Genomic DNA, 24,804 nt, shown 5'->3' on the forward strand with positions numbered 1-24,804 from the left:
CGTGATCACGTGATCACCTTGTTAAAAATGTTTAAACTTTCCCCTGAAGAACTGTATTCTGTCGTATATTATAACACCTTTTTCTTCTTCTTCTATAAAAGGATGCTTTCGACTTGCTCACCAAATCTATTCATTCCAAAAAAAAATTCCAGTTCTTACAGTTCCTTTTTTCTACATTCCCTAAACTCTCCAGCACTCCACCCATCCTTCAGCGTCCTCAAATGTATTTTTGACTCGAAGGTCTCAAGAAACTCATTTTGCAATAAATGTTCGTTTCCCATTAATCGTACACTTTTCAAAATCCAATCTCACCCCTCCCCTCCAAATCTTCCCCATCACCCCTTCCATCCGAAACTTCCCCATCACCCCTCCCCTTCAAAACTTCCCCATCAACCCTCCCCTTCAAAACTTCCCCATCACCCCTCCCCTCCAAATCTACCCCCTTGCCCCTCCCCTCCAAATCTTCCCCATCACCCATCTCTTTCAAATATTCCCCCTTGCCCCTCCCCTCCAAATCTTCCCCATCACCCATCCCTTTCAAATCTTCCCCCTTGCCCCTCCCCTCCAAATCTTCCCCATCACCCATCCCTTTCAAATCTTCCCCCTTGCCCCTCCCCTCCAAATCTTCCCCATCACCCCTTCCCTCCAAAACTTCCCCATCACCCCTCCCCTCCAAAACTTCCCCATCACCCCTCCCCTCCAAATCTAACCCCTTGCCCCTCCCCTCCAAATCTTCCCCATCACCGATCTCTTTCAAATATTCCCCCTTGCCCCTCCCCTCCAAATCTTCCCCATCACCCATCCCTTTCAAATCTTCCCCCTTGCCCCTCCCCTCCAAATCTTCCCCATCACACCTTCCCTCCAAAACTTCCCCATCACCCCTCCCCTCCAAAACTTCCCCATCACCCCTCCCCTCCAAATCTACCCCCCTGCCCCTCGCCTCCAAATCTTCCCCATCACCAAATCCCTTTCAAATCTCTCCCCCTTACCCCTTCCCTCCTAAACTCCCCCCACACCCCTCTCCTCCGAGACTCTCCCTCGCTCCTCCCCTCCTAGATTCCCCTCTAACCCCTCCTCCTCAAAGCGTCCTCACCGCTTCTTCCCCCTTCCAACTTTCACCTTCATCTCCGCCAACCTTCTGCCTCGCTCTTCCCCCTCCTCAAATAACACCTCACTGTGCCTCACCCAATCACCATCAAACCTTTTGTCCGCCCCATTCTTCCCTTTCTCCAAGCTATTCTGAAATCTCTGACACACCTTCAACAGCTCTCCCTACCTCTTCCTCCTCTTCCACATCTTACCCTACCCCTCCCCCCCGCCCCCCCTGTTCTGTATCCGATTCCCCCCCCTCCTCTTCATTAACGGTATGGACCTCAAACATCCGGGGCCTTCGCTTAAACTTGACTGATCTCTCCATACAGGTTGCTTCTGACAAACCAGACGTGATCTGCTTAACAGAAACTTTCCTCCTTCATGATGTCTCTGATTCCTTGGTATCTCTCCCAGGTTACTCCCTCCTCCGGTATGATAGACCTGAGCCTCGTCCTGGAGGTGGGGTTTCTATCTTTATTTAAAAAACTCTCTTCCTCACTCGCCCTGCACTGCCCTCTCTCCACCTCACCCCCAAGTATACCTTTGGCTATGGCTTCCCCTTCGCTCCCACCTTTTGTTCATATGTGTGTTGTACCGTCCACCAAACAGTGATGACTCCATCTACATCTCGCTGTCTGATAATATGGACCAACTTCTATCTACCCAATCCAAACCCTCTCTTCCTCAAATGTGTTGATTTCAATTGTCACCATGCCAGTTGGCTGGGTGTGGGTACCTCTCTCACCAGCCATGGCTCTTCAGCAAAGGACTTCTGCGACTCACTTGGACTGACACAATCTGTCAATTTCCCAACCCGGATCTCAGGCAACGGAGCATCTTCTCTTCTGGACTTGGTTATGACTAACTTCCTTGAAAATGTCTGCTGCTCCTTTTCTGCTCCAATCGGCTCATCTGATCATGTGCTTGTTAAAGTGGACATCCCTCTGACCATTCTCAGAGAGCCTCCTCAGCGTCGTCGAGTCTGGCATTTCACTCAGGCCAACTGGCACGGTCTTCAAGCAGCCATCAATCATCTGGACTGGTCTCCCATCTCTACCGCCTCTGGCATCAACTCATCCAGGGAATTCTTCCAAAGTAAATTGCTCTCTCTCTCATGCACAGATTTATCCCATCTCGTCTTCAGTTGTCATACCCTTCCTCCCGTCCATGGTACACGGAATCTTGTGGTGAGGCTGTTGCCCAGAAACAACTTGCTTTAGTCTCCTGGAAAGTAAATCCAACGGAAGGAAATGTCATTTCCTTTCACAAAGCCCGAAGCAAGTGTGTGTCCACCCTCAGGAGAGCCAGGAAACAATATCTCTCCGTTCTCAAGACCGAACTCTTATCTGTCTCTCTCTCTTCCAAATCCTGGTGGCATCTGGTCAAATCTGTTTCTGGTGTTTGTTCCCCCTCCATCCCCTCCCTCACCTCAAACGGCTACACGGCTGACTCTGCACGTGAAAAAGCTGAATGCCTCAACTCTGTGTTTGCCTCTAAATCTTGTGTCCCAAACCCATCCCTCTATGTACCCACCGTACCCAGTCGTACCCAGCTGCTCCTGGACTCTGTGTCCTTTCCTCCTGACAAGGTGGAAAAGTTTCTGTCAACCCTCGACTCTGATTCTGCAACTGGACCTGACGACATCAGCCCACGGGTCCTAAAATCCTGTTCTTCCGCTCTTTCACTCCCTCTCTCTGTTCTCTTCAGCCTCTCTTTTGCTCAAGGTCATCTGCCATCTGCTTGGAAATCAGCCAACATCACCGCTTTGCACAAAAAAGGTGCAAAAACATATCCAAGCAACTACAGACCAATCAGCCTTCTCCCAATTATCAGCAAAGTCATGGAATCCATCATTGCTTCAGATATGAAATCTTTCCTCTTCTCCAATGGCTTGATCTCTGATCATCAATTTGGTTTCAGACCTGGTCACTCTACTCTGGACATGCTGCTTCTGCTTTCTCAACAATGGATGGAGGTCCTCAATGCCAAACAGGAAATTGGAGCTGTCTCCCTTGACATATCACGTGCCTTCGATACGGTCTGGCACCCCGCTTTGCTCACCAAACTCTCCTCCTTTGGTATCCATGGAAATCTCCACGCATGGCTGGTGGACATCCTCTCCAGTCACAGTCAACGTGTGGCCCTGAATGGGTTTCTCTCATCTCCTCTTCCTGTTCAGGCTGGAGTTCCCCAATGCAGTGTTCTGGGCCCTGTGCTTTTTCTGGTCTTCATCAATGATCTCTCTGACTCTCTTGAAAATCCTCTCTATCTCTTTGCTGATGACTCTACTCTCTGTCGCTCCATTCCTCATCCCTCAGATCGACAGTCTGCAGCCTCCTCACTCTCTGCAGACCTGGACAAAATCACAGACTGGGCAAACAAGTGGAACATGTCTTTCAATCCTGACAAATCTCACACTCTTACGATGTCTCTCCGAAAAGACCGACTGGACAACCCTCCCATCCACTTTCTGAATAATCCTCTCCAAGAAGTTCTGTCACTCAAGCTTTTGGGTCTCACTATCTGCCATGATCTTTCCTGGGAAAACCACATTTCAAATCTGGCCTCCAAAGCCAGTCGCCGACTGGGCATCCTCCGTCGGGCGAAGTCCTTCCTTGGCACACCTGAGCTCCTCACCACATACAAGGCTTTCATCCGCAGCTCAATGGAATACTGCTCTCCCCTCTGGGCTGGTGCTCCTGCCTCACACCTAGCTCGTCTTCACGCTGTTGAAACCAAAGCGTTCAGAATCATTGGAATCTCCCGCGATGAAGCTAACTCCAAGGGCCTTTCACTCACTCACCGCAGGCAGGTTGGTGGTCTTTCCGTCTTCCACCGACTCCTCTCTGGCCTTGCCCCCCCAGGTCTCTCTGGGCTCTGTCCCCCAAATATTCCTGCAGGTCGCACAAGATCTGCCTGCAACCCTCTTATGGTTAAAGTGCCAAAATCAAGACTCTCTGCTCACCTTCACCCCTTCATTCCTCTTTTCTCCCACCTTTGGAACAAACTCCATCACTCTCTTCAATCCCACTCCACCCTCCAGGTCTTTAAAACAGCTGTTCACCACCATCTCTTATCTTCCCCCATCCAAAACCATGATCTTTTCTACCCCTGCTAATTTCACCCCAAATCCACTTTTTTGAAATACCAACTTCTGTCCTGGAAGTCCTTGGTGTTTTATACTTCTCCCACCCCCACCCCCCCCTTCCCACGCATCCTCCCCCCAAGCCCTCTCCCTCCCACACATCTCCCTGCTCTCAAATGTTATGTTTGTGTGCTTCCCCTTCTCTCCCCATCTTGTCTTCCGCTCCCTCTTTTTATATATTTTGTTTGTCTGGTTGATTTGTTTGTGAAATAAATGTTAGCTCTTTCACGAGCCTCGATTCAGTATCCAAAAAAAAAAGGTGCAATGCTACTGATAGTGGCAGCATCTATTGGTAGCGTGGTAGAGTGGGGCACAGATCATGAGTGGGACACACAAAACCTCACCGTGACATCGGGACAGGAGATATCATTACCATGTTTTGAGGAAAAATTGCACAAAAATTGGATAGGCGTGAGTTGGACGGTGTTGGATGGAAACATATGGAAACAGGTACTGTGGAAGCAACTCGAGTCCATTGGGTGGAGCCGAGTCCGCATCGATGAAGGGGTCGAACCAGGGTATACATGGGGGACACCTGATTTTAAACTACAGACGCACATACACCTAGAGAGAGGCACGACTATGAGGTTTCGATGTCAAGCATGGACTACGCGGTCGTGGTTTTCTAAGTATGGCAACATCACGACCATCGAATACATACTCACACCGCGCCCCCAGAAGAGAATGCAAACACATATTGGAGGGTAGCAAGAGAGGTGACGGCCATCCAAAATAGGACTCAGTGCTGGTCGTGCATGCACTTTCCCCATACCAGCACCACTGGAATACAAATGATAGTGCTACCCTTGTCCCTTAACGATCCTTGCTCACAGCCTGTAGATGCCCCATGTTTAGTCACCACTCTGGAAAGAGAGGGGGTTAGTAACGACAAGAGTTGTAACTGGCAGTTTAATTATCGCCCTTCAATGATTGCCCATGTGGCCGAGAGGCCCGCCCCCGTCTGGGTCAAACCACAGAAAGGGATGGTCTGCCTCCAGGGCTCCGGCCACTTGCTTATGGGGGAATCAGAATGTGCCTGCACTCTCCCCGAGAAGCTGGAAAAGGGGAGCACCGGGATTACACTACGAATAGTACTGCAAGATAAACACAACCACAATATAATGGCTATATCATTTTCTAGGGGGGTTAGTAGGATTAATGAGGTGACAACGGGAATCCAGTGTTTATCCACCCACCTGGTCCCACCCCATGGTACAATGTTTATATGCGACGATAAGGCATACCCCTATTTACCAAATAATTGGGGTGGCTCATGTTATCTTGGCTCGGTTCTTCCCGATGTCGAGATACTGGATGATTTAGATTCAAAGTCCCTGAACAGGCGACATCGGAGGGCAGTATGGAACGAAGACGGAACCACAAAACTACACGGAGCAGGATGGGAAAAAGGTGATGGGTTTCTTCTTCCCAGGAGCCGGCACAGTTATGAATCGTTTTCAGATAGATAAGTTGGCTTTGGCTCTAGAAAAGGTGGCTAACGACACCGCCACTGCCCATGAGTAATTATTGGACACAGTAGTTCATATGCGCACAGCCGCACAATGGTAATGCAGAACCGGGTGGCTTTGGACATGCTTCTGGCAGAGAAAGGAGGGGTATGTGGGATAGTAGAAGGAAAATGTTGCACGTACATACCAGATTCATCCGAAGGGGTGTCAGCCACAATAGTAAGATTGAGAAAGACTAGCCACGCATTGACTGTTGATCGAGTAGCTCATGAAAACTCTTTGAACGTTGATTGGCTTACCAATTGGTTTTCAGGATGGACAGGCACGATAGTAAAGTGGTTGTTGACCGCACTGGCGGTGATAATCGGGGTAGTGATCTGGGGAGCACGAATGAAGGCTTTAGTCCTCTTGTGCGTGAGAAAGTATTTTTCAGGATGGATGACGAAGAAACCGCCGACGAAGGCCATGGTCTTGACCGCCGATTCGAACGAGTCCTGGGCCATCAACCTGAACGAGCCCCTGGACGATGCCGATGTGTTCGTCGCTTCTGAAGATCGTCATGATTTTGCTGCTAAAAACTGTGATGACTTTATTGTACATACCCTGCGGGAATTGGCTAATGCTTTACAGATTTATCCCATCTCGTCTTCAGTTGTCATACCCTTCCTCCCGTCCATGGTACACGGAATCTTGTGGTGAGGCTATTGTCCAGAAACAACTTGCTTTCGTCTCCTGGAAAGCAAATCCAACGAAAGGAAATCTCATTTCCTTTCACAAAGCCCGAAACAAGTGTGTGTCCAGTCCACCCTCAGGAGAGCCAGGAAACAATATCTCTCTGTTCTCAGGACCAAACTCTCTTATCTGTCTCCCTCTTCAAAATCCTGGTGGCGTCTGGTCAAATCTGTTTCTGGTGTTTGTTCCCCCTCCATCCCCTCCCTCACCTCAAATGGCCACACGGCTGACTCCGCACGTGAAAAAGCTGAATGCCTCAACTCTGTGTTTGCCTCTAAATCTTGTGTCCCAAACCCATCCCTCTCTGTACCCACCGTACCCAGTCGTACCCAGCTGCTCCTGGACTCTGTGTCCTTTCCTCCTGACAAGGTGGAAAAGTTTCTGTCAACCCTCGACTCTGATTCTCTAACTGGACCTGACGGCATCAGCCCACGGGTGCTAAAATCCTGTTCTTCCGCTCTCTCACTCCCTCTCTCTGTTCTCTTCACCCTCTCTTTTGCTCAAGGTCATCTTCCATCTGCTTGGAAATCTGCCAACATCACCGCTTTGCACAAAAAAGGTGCAAAAACAGATCCCAGCAACTATAGACCAATCAGCCTTCTCCCAATTATCAGCAAAGTCATGGAATCCATCATTGCTTCAGATATGAAATCTTTCCTCTTCTCCAATGGCTTGATCTCTGATCATCAATTTGGTTTCAGACCTGGTCACTCTACTCTGGACATGCTGCTTCTGCTTTCTCAACAATGGATGGAGGTCCTCAATGCCAAACAGGAAATTAGAGCAGTCTCCCTTGACATAACACGTGCCTTCGATACGGTCTGGCACCCCGCTCTGCTCACCAAACTCTCCTCTTTTGGTATCCATGGAAATCTCCACGCATGGCTGGCGGACTTCCTCTCTAGTCATAGTCAACGTGTGGCCCTGAATGGGTTTCTCTCATCTCCTCTTCCTGTTCAGGCTGGAGTTCCCCAAGGCAGTGTTCTGGGCCCTGTGCTTTTTCTGGTCTTCATCAACGATCTCTCTGACTCTTGAAAATCCTCTCTATCTCTTTGCTGATGACTCTACTCTGTCGCTCCATTCTTCATCCCTCAGATCGGCAGTCTGCAGCCTCCTCACTCTCTGCAGACCTGGACAAAATCACAGACTTGGCAAACAAGTGGAACATGTCTTTCAATCCTGACAAATCTCACACTCTTACGATGTCTCTCCGAAAAGACCGACTGGACAACCCTCCCATCCACTTTCTGAATAATCCTCTCCAAGAAGTTCTGTCACTCAAGCTTTTGGGTCTCACTATCTGCCATGATCTTTCCTGGGAAAACCACATTTCAAATCTGGCCTCCAAAGCCAGTCGCTGACTGGGCATCCTCCGTCGTGCGAAGTCCTTCCTTGGCACACCTGAGATCCTCACCACATCCAGGGCTTTCATCCACAGCTTAATGGAATACTGCTCTCCCCTCTGGGCTGGTGCTCCTGCCTCACACCTAGCTCGTCATCACGCTGTTGAAACCAAAGCATTCAGAATCATTGCAATCTCCCACGATGAAGCTAACTCCAAGGGCCTCTCACTCACTCACCACAGGCAGGTTGGTGGTCTTTCCGTCTTCTACCGAGTCCTCTCTGGCCTTGCCTTTGAATTGTCGTGCTCTGTACTCTGACCAGGAGCAGATGACACAAGATATTGATGACATTATGTATTCCCCAGAACAACAGCATGTACGGGCTCTCAAGGACATGGACCTCGATTAACTTCGAAGATCTGCAAGGACTGCGTTTGTGTGAGGTGGGGGGAGCCAGTTCCGCAGGGGAGGTTGCTGGCCCTCTGCGGAGCACATCCTCATTCGGACCAGTCGTCTTCGTTGCGGATCTGAAACGTGAATGGACTTTCATGTTCTGGACTTTCATGTTCCAAAGCGCACGCGATCGCGACACACCTTCCAAGTGTGCATGCGTGGCGCTATGGGCGCGTGGCATGCCCTTGGAGGACACACATACAACACTATTCTCTTTTGCTTGCAAATAAAGCCTGATGTGGCCACATACAACACTATTCTCTTTTGCTTGCGAATAAAGCCCGATGTGGCAGATTGTCTCGTTAGATACGTCGTCTCTACGTGACAAAATTGGGGTTATGTCGGAAACATGCTTTTATTTTAACGTTTGACTTATCTAATAATTGTTTGCATTTAATTAGTGTTTGCTTTATAAAAGAAAATATAGAATTAAGCTTCCTATGATCCCTTTTGGCTTCAATTGTGCTTTACAGCCAAACTCACTTCATGGTTGAGAAATGCTGCTGATTACACTTTCCTGCCTCGCTGAGAAAGCCTCCACCAAGAGATAAATCTTTCACAGTCTTACCCCTGTCCAAACCGAGGCCTGGTTAACATCTGTTTTAGACGATAAGGGCTCAAGGGAATGTTGCAGTGGCCTTCTCCCACAGTTTTCCCTTGAGCTCAGCATTCCCCAGGATGGGACGAGGGTGAGGGCTGTTAAGGCCCACTCTTTCTCTTTGTTTCACCATGCTGAGCTTGGAAAGTTAGCGGATATCTTTATCACACTCTGCAAGTATATAAGGAAGGTCTTTCTGTAAGGAACTCAGGAGTGTCTGGGGGTTATGCTGTTCAGTTGAATTGTATATTCCCTTCACCCTCCACAGCTGTGTATTGGTTTTTCAATAAATGCTTGTTATTCCTTGAACTCAAGTTGTGGATCCTGGTTCGGTTCCCGACACCTGCGCCACACCAAGGCCACACACGTACTTGCACTACACCAAGGCCACACACGTACTTGCACTATGCCACCAACCCAATGCACGCACACACGCACACAATGGTAAAGATGATGAAGAGCAGCATCGACTGGAAGAAGAGTGAGCCAACAAAATAGATGAGATGAAATTGATAAAACTCAGACCAAAACTTCATCACATGAAAAACAATAAATGGACAAAAATATGAATGAGACAAACCAACCATTCAATTAGAAAAATGATTTCAAAATCATCCACCTTGAAAGAAATCAATGTCGTCTGTTTCGCAGCGGCACTATTTATTCAAGAAAAAGTCATGGGCAAACAACACCAGAAGAAGAAAAAACCAGGCCCTACAAATAGAACCCAAATTTCACCTTGGAGACAGAGATCGGGGACACAAAGAGAGCAACTGCGGAAGTAAGTAGGACAAATACAAAAGTTCAGGAAAGGAAACGGACACGCAAAACTAAAAAAGAGAATCCAGAGAATAAAAAACAAAACGAAAATCGAAGACAAAGACCACGAGTGCTTGGGTACTGAAAACAAACATAAAATCGAAGACAAAGACCACGAGTGCTTGGGTACTGAAAAGCAGAAAATCGAAGTCAAAGACCGCGAGTGCTTGGGTACCGAAAACAAACAGAATATCGAAGACAAAAACCACGAGTGCTTGGGTGCTGAAAACAAACTAAAAATATAAATGAAAGCAAGAAAGATATGAAAAAAAAACTATGAAGAAGGAAACAACAGGAGAAAACAAAACCACATGTTTGAAAGTAACACAACGAGATTTTACCGTAAATTGGGGAAACAAAATCAGAATGTGTCAACTCCCCCTGAAAAAGAAAAGCTGGAAAATTTTGGAAGGTAATTTTAGAAGATCAAAAAGAACATAACAAGGATGCAAAATGGATCCCAAACTTGGAAAAGAAGAAGCAACATCTCGAGGAAATTCCCCCATTGATTATATTGATGGAGGGAATTAGAAAACAACTTCAAAAAATGCCAAACTTCAAAAGCCCAGGCCCAGATGGAATTCAAAATTTCTGGCTAAAACAAACTTGATGCTCTTCACAATCACTACGCCAGGACATTTAGTGTAGCAGCATAGCAAACCTGTTGTGCATTTTGTGATACAAGCACCAAATTTGGTACACTAGTAGACTATCATATTATGAAAAGATCTGGATATTGGGCCATCTCAGATTCAGAGATTTGATTTTTGCAAGATTTCGATTCGATTGGGATCGAAGAGAACACCTTCTTCGTCTTCTGTACAGTGAAGTTGCCAGCCCTGAATTCTCTGGCTACATCTGGGTGCTTCATTGGGAGTGCAACCGTGTCCCTCAGGTGAACAGGGACCCACCTGGCATTGTGTGTGTGGTCTAAGGCATGGAACCATGGGACCAGTTCCGTCAGGGCATCAAGGTACGTCGTGAATGAAGCCTGCCGCAGAGAACGCACGTAGACCAGTACCAACATCTCTAGTTCCAGCACAGTTGCCCAGTACTGAAAGTTGGGAATGTCTTCTCCTCTCTGGTGACACCAGTCTTCGAACTCAGGCAGGTCTTCTGCATCATCAGCATATGTCATACAGTGGCGTTCATACGCACGGTGTTGCAGGATGTGCAGTGCAGCTGCAGTGATTTGATGAGCTCTTCTTGTGCGGGTGACGTGGGCAGCTCGTAGGAAGGAGTCGGCCGTCCCTGGCGTTGCAATCTCAGCTTGCAAAATCTGCAAATCTTGCAAAAATCAAATCTCTGAATCTGAGATGGCCCAATATCCAGATCTTTTCATAATATGATAGTCTACTAGTGTGCCAAATTTGGTGCTTGTATCACAAAATGCACAATTCTTTTGAATATTTGGGCTAAGCCGCCCCACTAATTTAACAAACTGATCCAAGAGGAAAAGGCAGTGGATGAGTGGCTCATAGAAGGGAACAACCTTCTCATCCCAAAATGGGAGAAAACTCAACTTCCCCACAAATACTGGCCGATAACATGTCTACCAACATACTAACATACAAACTGCTGACAGGAATCATCAAATAAATGATGTACCATCATCTAACACAGCAAGGAGGTTTAGAGGCAGAACAAAAGGGATGTAAGAGAGGGTGTTATTGAACAAATGATCACCTACTACTGAACAAGGCCACGCCACACATGAAAATTTCAGAATGTGAAGAACTAAATTGTCCACCACCTGGATAGACAATAAGAAAGCTTTTGACAGTGTCCCACATTCGTTGCTGATTAAATGCAAATATACTGTCACGGATCTCAGAGACGGCACCCCCCTTAGCAAGGGGCGGGGGGGGGGGTGGGGGGGAGGGTTAATCCCCTTGGCCTGTTAAGCTGGCCGTCTCTAGTCCTGGTACTTATAACGCTCTTTTGCGGGGTGAAATTGGTCAGGGTTATTGGTCAAGGTGTTCTCCGAATACCTTTACCAATCCCTCCACAAAACAGGGAGACAAGTACCGCTCGAACCACGGACAAGATGGTATTTGCCGAGCGGTTTAGCAATCCGCGGCTCGAGCCGTTAGCAATTGACTAACCCGATTCCGAGCGTTGGCCAAATCGTGCCACAGGTACTCAATTGGAGACAGGACGAAAGCGATCGGGGGAAAGAAGAAACCAAAGGTAAGAAATAACAGGCATTTATTAATTATTTACAAAACCAAAGAAGAGGAGGAAACGAAAGTAATATACAGAAGAAGAAGCAGAAGACACAGGGCAGCCTTAAGCAGTCTTATGTTACCAACGCCCAGCACAGACAAACAGACACACGAAAGGGGAATAGCAGGCAGGAATGACTGGACGAAGGAGAAGGGTCCAAGTGGGACAGCAGGGCTGGAAGGTTCGGGTAGAGGCACAGCAAGGAGGTCCGCTCCAGGTCCACGCTTCGGGCTGGAAGCGAACAGCCAGCGGCAGCTCCACGTGTTCGGTTTCACACACGGTCGGACAATTTCAATTGACTACTGTATTGTTGTCGCCGTCACAGACCCACTCTGCTGCCTCACGATCCAGCAGTATGCTCGCCTGGTACCTCCCTCATCTGCCGGATCACGTCTCTCTCTCTGTGCCTTCTCTGTAAAAAGGCTTCGCGCTCGCGCTTATATTACGCGTGTTGGAATCAATGCGCGCTTCATAGAGCCACGCCCGCGATGGTACCTCGCCAGCCCTGGTTGGTCAGTAAGGGCTTGCTGACTCCACCTCCGATGACGAGTCGACGTGCCACACCTTGTTCTGGCAGCTCCGCCCCCCTCCTTCCTCGGTTTGACCGCATGGCTAATGGCGGTTTGGGGCCAACAACCGCATCAAGGCAAGGAGCAGCGAACGCTGCTGGCAAACGAAGTACTGGGGCCTATCTTATTTGATTAATGCAACGCAGATTCAACTATTGGGAACAGATCCTCAACTGAAACACATAATAATGAAATAACTACGGAGAGGTCCTATGGTTCGCTACGTATTGTACATGGACAAACTAGGGTGCGATCTTTAACAAGCCAATTGATGGGGATATTTACAGGGGAACATTTATAAGGGGTGCATTTACTAAAATTTACTAGTGAAGGTTCTAAAAACCGTAACAATACAAAATCAATCCCAAAATAATCAAACCGATTGAGAAAGCAATGGAGCTCTGGAATACCTCATCGATATTACAGCACTCGGAAGGGAATATCGAAATACCAGATGTGAAGATATGTTGTGGAATCTTTCAGGGAGATGGGTCTTTCCCTCCCTTCTGTTTTGTCTGGCTCTGGACCCACTAAGTAACCTCATCAATGAACAAGGACGCGGATACACCTTAACAACCAATAGAAGAACATCCAAAGAAATAGGACAGGTGACACGTCTACTATACATGGATGTTTTAAAGCTCTTCTCACCAAATGCCAATAAAATTGACAGAACAACTAAAACTAGTAAAACGGTTTTCCGAGGACATTCAAATGGAATTTGGACTAGACAGGTGTGCCAAGTACACATTTGCACAAGGTAAACCATCAAAACAGACAACATAAAAATGTACAGGGCACATTGCACAACTTCTCTTATGTGTTAAGGAATGTGTTGAGGGCAAATGGTTACCCTGACAGCTTGTTACCAAACAGGAAAATGATAATGGCTGCAACACACAACAGGCTGAGACCGGAAGAACAATCGAGGGGGTTGTGTGTTCTGCCCTTTATACTGGGGGTTTCACAGAAGGTCGGCAGAGTTATGAAAGCGGCAGGAGTGAGGGTTAGTTTCAACCGTTACACAAGCTCTTATGAGGGTCAAGGACAGGCTTCCGAGAAAGGATATGGCAGGTGTGGTGCACACTGTGCCCTGAGTTTGTCGAGCCGAGTATGTGGGAGAAACAGGAAGGACCTTAGGCCAGGGTATTTCTGAACACCGCAGGGCATTTGAATGTAATTATCCCAACAGATCTGCTATTGCCAAACACAGTCTTAAGGAAGAACATGAATACATAACTAACAAGTACACTGTACATGCATCACAATGGAAAAAATGCACTGTCTATATACATAACGAATATGTGCACTGTACATGCATCAGACAACAACAGGCATTTTCAGGCCATTTTCCCTGCGAGAGCAGGGGATAGCCTTGCGGTCCCCATGACAATCTTCTCCATTTTGCCCTATTTTCTGCATCTCCCCTTGTTAACCCCCTTGCCCACATTTCTTCTTCCAGGACCTTCAGCCAAGTCTTTCTCGGTCTTCCCCGTCCTCTACTTCCTTCTACATTCATTTCCATCACTCTTCTCAACCAGTCACTTTCATCCTTCCTCAACACATGACCAAACCATCTCAAACTGTTTCTCTTCACAGCATCCATCACAGGCTCTATTCCCATCATCTTTCGCAATCCATCATTTGTCTTCCTCTCTCTCAACAATACTCCGCACATCCACCGAACCATTCACATTTCCACCCTTTCCAGCCTTCGTTGCTGCTCTACGTTCATTACCCATATCTCGCTCCCATAAATTATAACACTTCTCACACGTGTAGCATACGCCTTTCCCTTCAGCTTCATCGCCACTCCCCTCCTCGTCAGCACGCCACTCAGTTCCCGAAACGTCTTCCATGCACATCTCACTCCAGCAACCGTTGCTGAGTCTGATCCACCTTCTCCATTCAGCATGTGTCCTAGGTAGCAAAATGTTTTCACACCTTCCAGCTTCACGCCGTCTCCAAGATCCAACTCAACATTTCCTCTATCTGCAGCTCCCTCTGTGCACACCTTACACTTGAATGTAGCTGCCACACTGGTTAATGACCCTCTCAGACCACTACATCTTTGATGAACCCACTTAGCGCACATTGTACATTGAATGGAGTTCACTCTGACACCCTTCCGGCACACAGCACACGGCCACTTCCCAGTTCTTTCCACCTCACCACATGCTTTACCACTTGCCATCACCTTCGCCTTTCTGATATTCACCTTCAGTCCTTTTGTCTCTATACATTCCTTCCACTTGTTCATCTTCTCCTTCAGTCCATCCATACTCTCCCCAATAAACACCAGATCATCTGCACACAACAACTCCCACGGTAAACCCTCCTCTACATTCCGAGCCAGCACCTCCATCACAGCTACAAATAGTGGTGGACTTAGTATCTACCCCTGATGCACTCCCACCTTCACCTCAAACTCACCACTGTTCCCGTCCTTCGTCCTTACAGCTGTGCACGCTCTTTTGTACATTGCCATCACTGCTGTGATCAACCATTCCTCCACTCCTAACTTCCTCAATGCCCATGTCACGACTTCACGTGAAACCCTATTGAATGCTTTCTCCAGATCAACAAACCCAAGAAACAACTTGTTCCTCTTCTCCATGTACTTCTCCTGCAACTGCCTCACAATAAAGAGCGCGTCTGTCGTTCCTCTTCCTGGCATAAATCCAAACTGCATTTCGTCGATCTTCACTTTCTTCCTCATCCTCCTCTCCAACACCCTTTCCAATACCTTCATTCCATGCTCCAATAACATTATCGCTCAATACGAGCCACAGTCCAGAGGGTCACCTTTCCCCTTGTATGGAGGGACGAGGGTACTCAGTTCCCAATCCACTGGAATGCGGCCTTCTTTCACCACCAGATTGCAGATCTCTGTCATTCTCTTCACACCCCAACTTCCCGCTGCCTTCAACATATCTCCCACGACTCCCGTCAGCCCTCCCGCTTTTCGACTCTTCATTGCTTTTATCGCTGATCAAAAATGCACTGTCTATATACATGACAAACTTGTACACTGTGCATGCATCACAATGAACAAAAATGCACTGTCTATATACATAAACTCGTACACTGTACATGCATCAAAATGAACAAAAATGCACTGTCTATATACATAAACTTGTACACTGTACACGCATCACAATAAACAAAAATGCACTGTCTATATACATGACAAACTTGTACACTATACATGCATCACAATGAACAAAAATGCACTGTCTATATACATAAACTCGTACACTGTACATGCATCAAAATGAACAAAGATGCACTGTCTATATACATAAACGTGTACACTGTACACGCATCACAATAAACAAAAATGCACTGTCTATACACATGACAAACTTGTACACTGTACATGCATCACAATGAACAAAAATGTACTATATATATACATGACAAACTTACACTGTACATGCATCACAATGAACAAAAATGCACTGTCTATATACATAAACTTGAACACTGTACATGCATCAAAATGAAAAAAAATGCACTGTCTATATACATAACGAACTCGTACACTGTACAATGTACATGCATCACAATGAACAAAAATGCACTGTCTATAAACATAACGAACTCGTACACTGTATATGCATCACAACAACAACAACAACATGCATTTTAAGGCCATTTTCCCTGCTAGAGCGGGGGTTAGCCTTGCGGTCCCCATGACAATCTTCTCCATTTTGCCCTATTTTCTGTATCTCTCCTTGTTAACCCCCTTGCCCGCATTTCTTCTTCCACCATCTTTAGCCAAGTCTTTCTCGGTCTTCCCCGTCCTCTACTTCCTTCTACATTCATTTCGATCACTCTTCTCAACCAGTCACTTTCATCCTTCCTCAACACATGACCAAACCATCTCAACCTGTTCCTCTTCACAGCATCAATCACAGGCAATATTCCCATCATCTTTCGCAATTCATCATTTGTCTTTCTCTCTCTCAACGATACTCCGCACATCCATCGAACCATTCGCATTTCCACCCTTTCCAGCCTTCGTTGCTGCTCTACGTTCATTACCCATGTCTCGCTCCCATAAATCATAACACTTCTCACACATGCAGCATACACCTTTCCCTTCAGCTTCAGCGACACTCTCCTCCTCATCAGCATGCCACTCAGTTCCCGAAACTTCTTCCATGCACATCTCACTCGAGCAACCGTTGCCGAGTCTGATCCACCTTCTCCATTCAGCATGTCTCCGAGGTAGCAAAATGTTTTCACACCTTCCAGCTTCACGCCGTCTCCAAGATCCAACTCAACATTTCCTCCATCTGCAGCTCCCTCTGTGCACACCTTACATTTGAATGTAGCTGCCACACTGGTTAATGACCCTCTCAGACCACTACATTTTTGATGAACCCACTCAGTGCACATTGTACATTGAATGGAGTTCACTCCGACACCCTTCCTGCACACAGCACACGGCCACTTCCCAGTTCTTTCCACCTCACCACATGCTTTACCACTTGCCATCACCTTCGTCTTTCCGATATTCACCTTCAGACCTTTTGTCTCCATACATTCCTTCCACTTGTTCATCTTTTCCTTCAGTCCATCCATACTTTCCGCAATCAACACCAGATCATCTGCATACAACAACTCCCATGGTAAACCCTCCTTTACGTTCTGAGCCAGCACCTCCATCACAGCTACAAATAGTAGTGGACTTAGTACTGACCCCTGATGCACTCACACCTTCACCTCAAACTCACCACTGTTCCCGTCCTTCGTCCTTACAGCTGTGCGCGCTCTTTTGTACATTGCCATCACTACTCTGATGATGCATCACAATGAACAAAAATATCACAATGAACAAAAATGCACTGTCTATATACATAACAAACTCGTACACTGCATATGCATGATTAATGAAACGTTTTGACCAACGAGTGGGATACATAATGTAAACTGTTCAGCCTGGCGAAGGTATGCGCTCTACCTCGTGCCATTCTAGTTGCTTCTGAATCAACAGAGAAAAACTCAACAGACAACATCATAACATATTAGAAGTTTTCAACTGCATTGTACATGGCACCTCAACGACATCACCAAATGTCACGTCCTGTGAACCTGCCTACGACCTATTGGTAACTTGTCAGCTTTCTGCCATTTGTTGTCCAGCCCCACGACCCTTGTATAACTTTAAAAACAAGTCCAGTGATCGTTTCCTTTTGACGGAATGTTTTTTATCCAAAGCTTCAATTTGCATTTACAAGAATTCATGAATGGAGTAAGGTCTGTGTCTAATTTACTTTCCCAAGCCTTGAAGAAAGTGGGTTTTGTGGCACAAGAAGAGCAGGTTATTTAGGGCTCAAAACTATTGTCGTGTTCAGAGCACAAAATAAAACGTCTGTCTTTCTCGAGTGAGTCGTGTTCATGGTGATGGTGACCAAGAGCAATAAATTAGGTAATAATGACTAATCATACTCATCAGTCATCACTTCTCAGCTCAATGAACATCTCTCTTCAAAGCATGGGAGTTTCTTCAAGGCACTGGAGTCTCTTCAAGGCACATGTACCTCCAAGGCACTGGAGTCTCTTCAAGGAACATGTACCTCCAAGGCACTGGAGTCTCTTCAAGGAACATGTACCTCCAAGGCACTGGAGTCTCTTCAAGGCACATGTACCTCCAAGGCACTGGAGTCTCTTCAAGGCACATGTACCTCCAAGGCACTGGAGTCTCTTCAAGGCACATGTACCTCCAAGGCACTGGAGTCTCTTCAAGGCACATGTACCTCCAAGGCACTGTAGTCTCTTCAAAGCACATGTACCTCCAAGGCACTGGAGTCTCTTCAAGGCACATGCACCTTAAAGGCACATGTACCTCCAAGGCACTGGAGTCTCGTCAAGGCCCATGTACCTCCAAGGCACTGGAGGCTCTTCAAGGCACATGCACCTCCAAGGCAGTGGAGTCTCTTCAAGGCACATGTACCTCCAAGGCACATGTATCTCCAAGGCACTGGAGTCTCTTCAAGGCACATGTACCTCCAAGGCACTGGAGTCTCTTCAAGGCACATGTACCTCCAAAGCACTGGAGTCTCTTCAAGGCACATGTACCTTCAAGGCACATGTACCTCCAAGGCACTGGAGTCTCTTCAAGGCACATGTACCTCCAAGGCACTGGAGTCTCTTCAAGGCACATGTACCTCCAAGGCACTGGAGTCTCTTCAAGGCACATGCACCTCCAAGGCACTGGAGTCTCTTCAAGGCCCATGTACCTCCAAGGCACTGGAGTCTCTTCAAGGCACATGTATCTCCAAGGCACTGGAGTCTCTCCAAGGCACATGTATCTCCAAGGCACTGGAGTCTCTTCAAGGCACATGTACCTCCAAGGCACATGTACCTCCAAGGCACATGTACCTCCAAGGCACATGTACCTCCAAGGCACTGGAGTTTCTTTAAGGCACATGTACCTCCAAGGCACTGGAGTCTCTTCAAGGCACATGTACCTCCAAGGCACATGTACCTGCAAGGCACTGGAGTCTATTCAAGGCACATGTACCTCCAAGGCACTGGAGTCTCTTCAAGGCACATGTACCTCCAAGGCACTGGAGTCTCTTCAAGGCACTAGAGTCTCTTCAAGGCACATGTACCTCCAAGGCACTGGAGTCTATTCAAGGCACATGTACCTCCAAGGCACATGTACCTACAAGGCATTGGAGTCTCAAGGCACATGTACCTCCAAGGCACTGGAGTTTCTTCAAGGCACATGTACCTCCAAGGCACTGGAGTCTTTTCAAGGCACATGCACCTCCAAGACACATGTACCTCCAAGGCACATGTACCTCCAAGGCACATGTACCTCCAAGGCACATGTACCTCCAAGGCACATGTACCTCCAAAGCACATGTACCTCCAAGGCACATGCACCTCCAAGGCACTGGAGTTTATTCAAGGCACATGTACCTCCAAGGCACTGGAGTCTATTCAAGGCACAGTCAGAGAAGTGTTCACGGGGCTTCAGTAGCAGATCCGAAGGTTTGAATAACAAATCTTGTGACTCGTCCGCTAAGCCAATCAATTGCTACCAATGCTACCAATCCAGTTAATTAATGAAGTGAAATCACCTGAGAGTGGGAGGAGGGGTGTAAAATTTAAGTTCACCCAACCTTGAATAATTTCAAGCAGTCCAAAAACAGACTTGCCCATTGAAAAGACGTGACGACAGGTCTCTGGTCGACAGCAAGGGTAGAGGTATAGAGGTAGCAGCAATGCACTCACCTTGACAAACCACAAAAATTTCTGCAGACTCATTGCGCGAAGCCTGTGGTTTTGTGGCCTGGACCTTTTTGAACAGCTGCTGAAAGATCCACATGAGAGCCTGGTAGTCCCTGGAGCGGAACACCTTGGTGAGGAAACAGCCTCCGTTAATGAGGAAGTTTGTTGCGAGCTTCAGAGCTGCGAGGGTGAGGCGAGCTGGAAGCACAGAGTTAAACACAGATGAGTATCAATGGAGTTCATAATGACAGACATAGTGTAACATAGGACTTGAGTGTAACAAGAAGAGGTCAGAGTGTAACACAGGACGTGCACAATGATGCATGTACGAAACATATGCCGTCCGGTATGTACATCTTTAGTAGTTCTCAAAGCACCAACGACGAAGAAACAAATTTAAACAAACAGCAATCAAAATTCTGTGTCAAACACCAAAATGGACCTTTCACGCGTTTGCATCAACACTGGATGGTGCATGTGCTGCAGCAAACACCAAAATACCACACCAGCTCCCACCTGACCATGACAAACACGCTGATCAATGACCCCAAAACTCAAAACACGACTTTCATAAAATGGTAAACACAAATACTTTGTTTACAAATGCTTGAAAAGAAAATAAATACGCCAATCAGTTGTGTAATGCTTGAAAGATGGAATTGGAGTTCTCCAGATGTCAACAAAGGAAAAGGTCAAAGTCCTAGTCAGAGGCACAATACTTTCTGGATGAGGCTCATTCCCATTGCGATCAATGGTAGAGTCCATCGTACAATTAAAATCCCCTCCTAAACAAACAAATCCATTAAAATCAAAACGTGCAAGAAATGTTTCTAACTGTGTGAATAAAGCAATTCTATTTTATTTTATTTTATTTTTTTTTTTTGCATACAAGATCGAGGCTCGTGAAAGAGCTAACATTAATCACACAAAAAGTCAAACCGACACATAAAACACAAAATAAGGGGAGCGGTAGACAAGATGGGGAGAGAGGGGGAAGGACACAAACACAACATTTGAGAGCAGGGACATCGGGAGAAATGTGGGAGGGGGAGGGCTTTGGGGGAGGTGGGAGAGGTATAAAACATATGAACACTGCAAGGACTTCCAGGAAAGAAGTTGGAATTTCAAAAAAAAGTGTATCTGGGGTGAATTAGTGGGGGAAGAAAAGATCAAGGTTTTGGATGGGGGAAGATAAGAGATGGTGGTGAACAGCTGTTTTAAAGACCTGGAGGGAGGAGTGGGATTGAAGGGAGTGGGGGAGGTTGTTCCAGAGGCGGGAGAAAAGGGGAATGAAAGAGTGAAGGTGAGCAGAGAGCCTAGATTTTGGCAGTTTAACCATAAGAGGGTTGCAGGCAGATCTTGTGCGACCTGAAGGAATATTGGGGGGACAGAGCACAGAGAGAGCAATTCGTGCTGTCACTGGGTGCATAGATGTTCATTATCGTGTGTTTAAAACCATTGAGTAAAAGTGAGAGAGATTAAATACCCTTCAATTAATTCATTAAAATCAACAATGAGATTACAGAGAGAAAGACATAGATAAATGGCTACCGCAGCCCGAGGACACTCTAAGCTACTGAAGAACCACCTTCCTTTCATTCTTTCCCATTCACTCATACAGGAGGAACTACATCTGGTTTCTTGTAAGAGTAAGATATCGATGTGGTTCTTCAAAACAAGCTCCTTAACTTCAGCTTTTCGTAAATACGAGCGTCCTCCATTTATGTTTAAAGTGGCTGTAGAAAAAGCCATAGCGTGGAATTTGGGGAAAGGTATCAGTCAATTTGGTCAGGTTATGCCTGCAGCTGCTTCCTTGCTTTCAGAACCCATTTTCTGAGACGAAACATTTGTGGTTCAGTCTGCTCAGACTGAAGGAGCAGTCGCTTTGCGGAGGTGATAAAACTGTGCAGATCAGGAAAGGAAGCCTGAATTTTAACATGCCTCTTACGGAAAGCGTGACGTAAAAACTTTAGGATCTCCAGGGGGGCACAGTCGGACCACCCGCCGGTTCCTGGGATAATGCCGTAAAAAATATATTGCTGGTCTCTGGTTAGACCAAAGTTCCAGAATTGATGCAGCGATGCGGTTTTTCAATTCTTTTTTGTTTTTTTTAAGCATGGATTGCACATATAGAGGTGTTTTTTGTGTCCTCATGCCTTGTGGTCCTCCTCATCTGCCGTGGCGCCGTCCAGAGAGATATTAAAGACAGCCAATGGGACTTGTAGGCCTTTTTGTAAATAATGAACACAAGCTTAAGTTATTTTAAAATATATTTATTCTGAAAATCATTATGTTCTTCAAGCATATTATAGACTGCCATTTCGTTCGAGATCACCTCGCCGTACCGTTAAACATTCCAATGCGTCGATCGCGTCAACACTGCGCATGCGCAAGTGGTCTAACAGGCCGATGGTCTCCCACGATCTCTTCTCCCAGTCCATCAGATTATCACAGACACTTACAACTTCATGACAAACGAGATAGGATCCAGGCCTAACTAACGAGACCACCCGCAGCTCTCTAGGCCTTCCGGTTGCTTCACACGAACCCGACAAAGAACGTCTTCGTTTCAATAAAAATGACAATATCCAGCCGATTGGATTCATGACGTCACGGCACACAACACTACTCATATCTTTGGAACGGCTGGTTGGATTTCTACAAACTAAACGCAGTTTTGTAGGGCAGAAACGTGCACGAATGTCGATACCAATGGCGACCCTCACACAGACCTGTATTTCCCGAGATAGCGCGCCGGCCCGACAACAACAGGCGTGCGCTGTTGTAGGTACCTTTGGAAATTAAAAAAAATAAAAATTGTTGACGCGCAGGGTCAAAATCGATGCGCGCGCTGACCAGAGACCTTGAAATATATTTTTCTCGGCCTAAGCCTGGATCATTCCAGACCTCGGTGCTACCACCCGAGGCAAGCGATGAGGCGCCATCATAATCATCGTCGGGTTGGTGATCTATATTAATACCGTGCTCCCACGGTGGAGCAGGTATTTCCATTTCTGCCGGGAGGGGAAAAACTATTTCCGAAGCAGAACACACACACTCCGCTTCTATCATGTCCGGGGTTGTCCGTGGCACAGACGTCTCAGACACTTCACTCTCGGGGAGAGGGACCAACACGGGTTCATTACTGACGTCCATAATTATAGTATCGGCAACCACCAGGGTAGTCACAGTTACCTCTTGGGGCACGACACTACCTCCTTGTACCTCTTGGGGGCACGACACTACCTCCTTATTCAGGCTCATGTTTGTCTTGCTCATGAACAGGAGCAGTTATTATTATCCTCCGGAGTCAACACGGCAAATCTGTTTTCCGCTTCCACAGCAGCAAACAGGACAGCTGCATCTAAATGGGAACCATTTAATTTGCCCAACGGCACCAGTTTTTTTGAAAAACACACCATTACAACGTGACCATTGATGGGGCGCTTGTTTCTCCGAGATTGAACCATGATAAAACCCTCGTCATCCGCTTGAGGACCCTTTACTTCTGCACTCGCACCGAGGGGCTGATTATGGGAGGTATCTGTACATTCCTCTGCTCGAGATGTGCCACTAGTGCTTGGCTTGGGCCCCAGGTGTTGAGATTCCCGGTTGGGCTCCACACATTGAGATTTGTCACCGGGAGTATTTGGTTTCGGACAAGCGTTCTTTAAATGTCCGTGCTCGCCACAAATAAAGCAGGTCATTGCCTCTGCAGCAATATAAATTTGGTAGCTGCGATTCTTGTGCTTTAAAGTCACCACAGCACTAAGCAATTGCTCATTATTCTTTAAAACAATACAACAGTGACGCCGGAAAGACATGATGTGTCGAACCGAAGCGCCAGAACGCAAACGTAAAGGAATCATGGAGATCCGTGACATGACCGTCCCAAAACGATTTAAAGCCCAGGTAATCTCCTCACTTTTAAAGAAAGGTGGGATATTCGAAATAATAATTTTAAAGGCAGGTGTCCAAGGACTCACAGTAACAAAAAGATCCTTCCGCTTCCGGTCTTGCCGGCGAGGTTCCGTTTTTTCGAAGCTGTCCACACTCTCCACGCTATCGAAGTTAAGTAATTGTTTCCATTTGTATTTTCGTCAAAACTATTTATATTATGGTGTGTGTACGTATAGTGTGTCCCGAGGAAGATTCTCAGTGTTAATCTTTCATACCTGTATAAAATATCGTCGGTTAATTTGTGTCGTGTCTTTTGAGGCCTTGTACCGTGTCCGACCTTGAGGCTTTGTTTTTCTCTCAGCGGTCCATCTATTGTGCTCCAACTACTTTCGTTCTCTGTTTTTTCCCAGTCTTTTCACCCCATATGTCCTTGTTTAAAATCTCAACTCAAAAACAAAAAAACAAAAAAAACATTTCCTTCTCTGTTCTTATTCGTTCGTTCGTTCTTCGACCACGTGTTTCACCCACATTTCCCCAGATAGTTTTCACTGTTAAACTTTAAAATGTTTAAACTTTCCCCTGAAGTACTGTATTCTGTCGTGTATTACAACACCTTTTTCTTCTTCTTTAAAAGGTTGCTTTCGACTTGCTCACCAAATCTATTCATTCCAAAAAAAATTCCATCTCTTACAGTGCCTCTTTCATACATTCCCTAAACTCACCTGCACTCCACCCACCCTCCAGCGTCCTTAAACGTATTTTTGACTCGAAGGTCACAAGAAACTCATTTTGCAATAAATGTTCGTTTCCCATTAATCGTACACTTTCCAAAATCCAATCTCACCCCTCCCCTCCAAATCTTCCCCATCACCCCTCCCATCCAAATCTTCCCCATCACCCATCCCTTTCAAATCTTCCCCCTTGCCCCTCCCCTAAAAAAACCTCCCCATCACCCATCCCTTTCAAATCTCCCCCCTTTCCCCTTCCCTCCTAAACTCCCCCCACACCTTCCCCACCTAGACTCCCCCTCGCCCCTCCTGGACTCCCCGCTCACCCCTCCTCTCCAAAACACCCCCATCTCCCATCCCTCTCAAATCCCTCCCCTCCAAAACTCCCCCCTAAACCCTCCCCTCATAAACTCCCCCCCCCCCCCTTCAAATCTCCCCACCCTCATTTCTTCTCCATTTCCCCCCTCTCACCCCTCCTCCTC

The 24,804-nt window shown here is 46.8% G+C and overlaps 1 protein-coding gene across 1 annotated transcript in view; it reads right to left on the minus strand.

Moving 5' to 3' along the window:
• The window catches only part of FTSJ3 (FtsJ RNA 2'-O-methyltransferase 3), a 134,937-nt gene that overhangs the window by 74,176 nt on the left and 35,957 nt on the right, over nt 1-24,804 (minus strand). Inside the window, exon 6 of the mRNA XM_078779544.1 lies at nt 19,698-19,892. Within this exon, the coding sequence (XP_078635670.1) occupies nt 19,698-19,892 (195 nt within the window). The remainder of the gene's footprint in view (nt 1-19,697; nt 19,893-24,804) is intronic.

The sequence above is a fragment of the Myxine glutinosa genome, chromosome 6 (genome assembly GCF_964187855.1).
Source record: "Myxine glutinosa chromosome 6, kmMyxGlut1.1, whole genome shotgun sequence".
Taxonomy (NCBI): Eukaryota; Metazoa; Chordata; class Myxini; order Myxiniformes; family Myxinidae; genus Myxine; species Myxine glutinosa.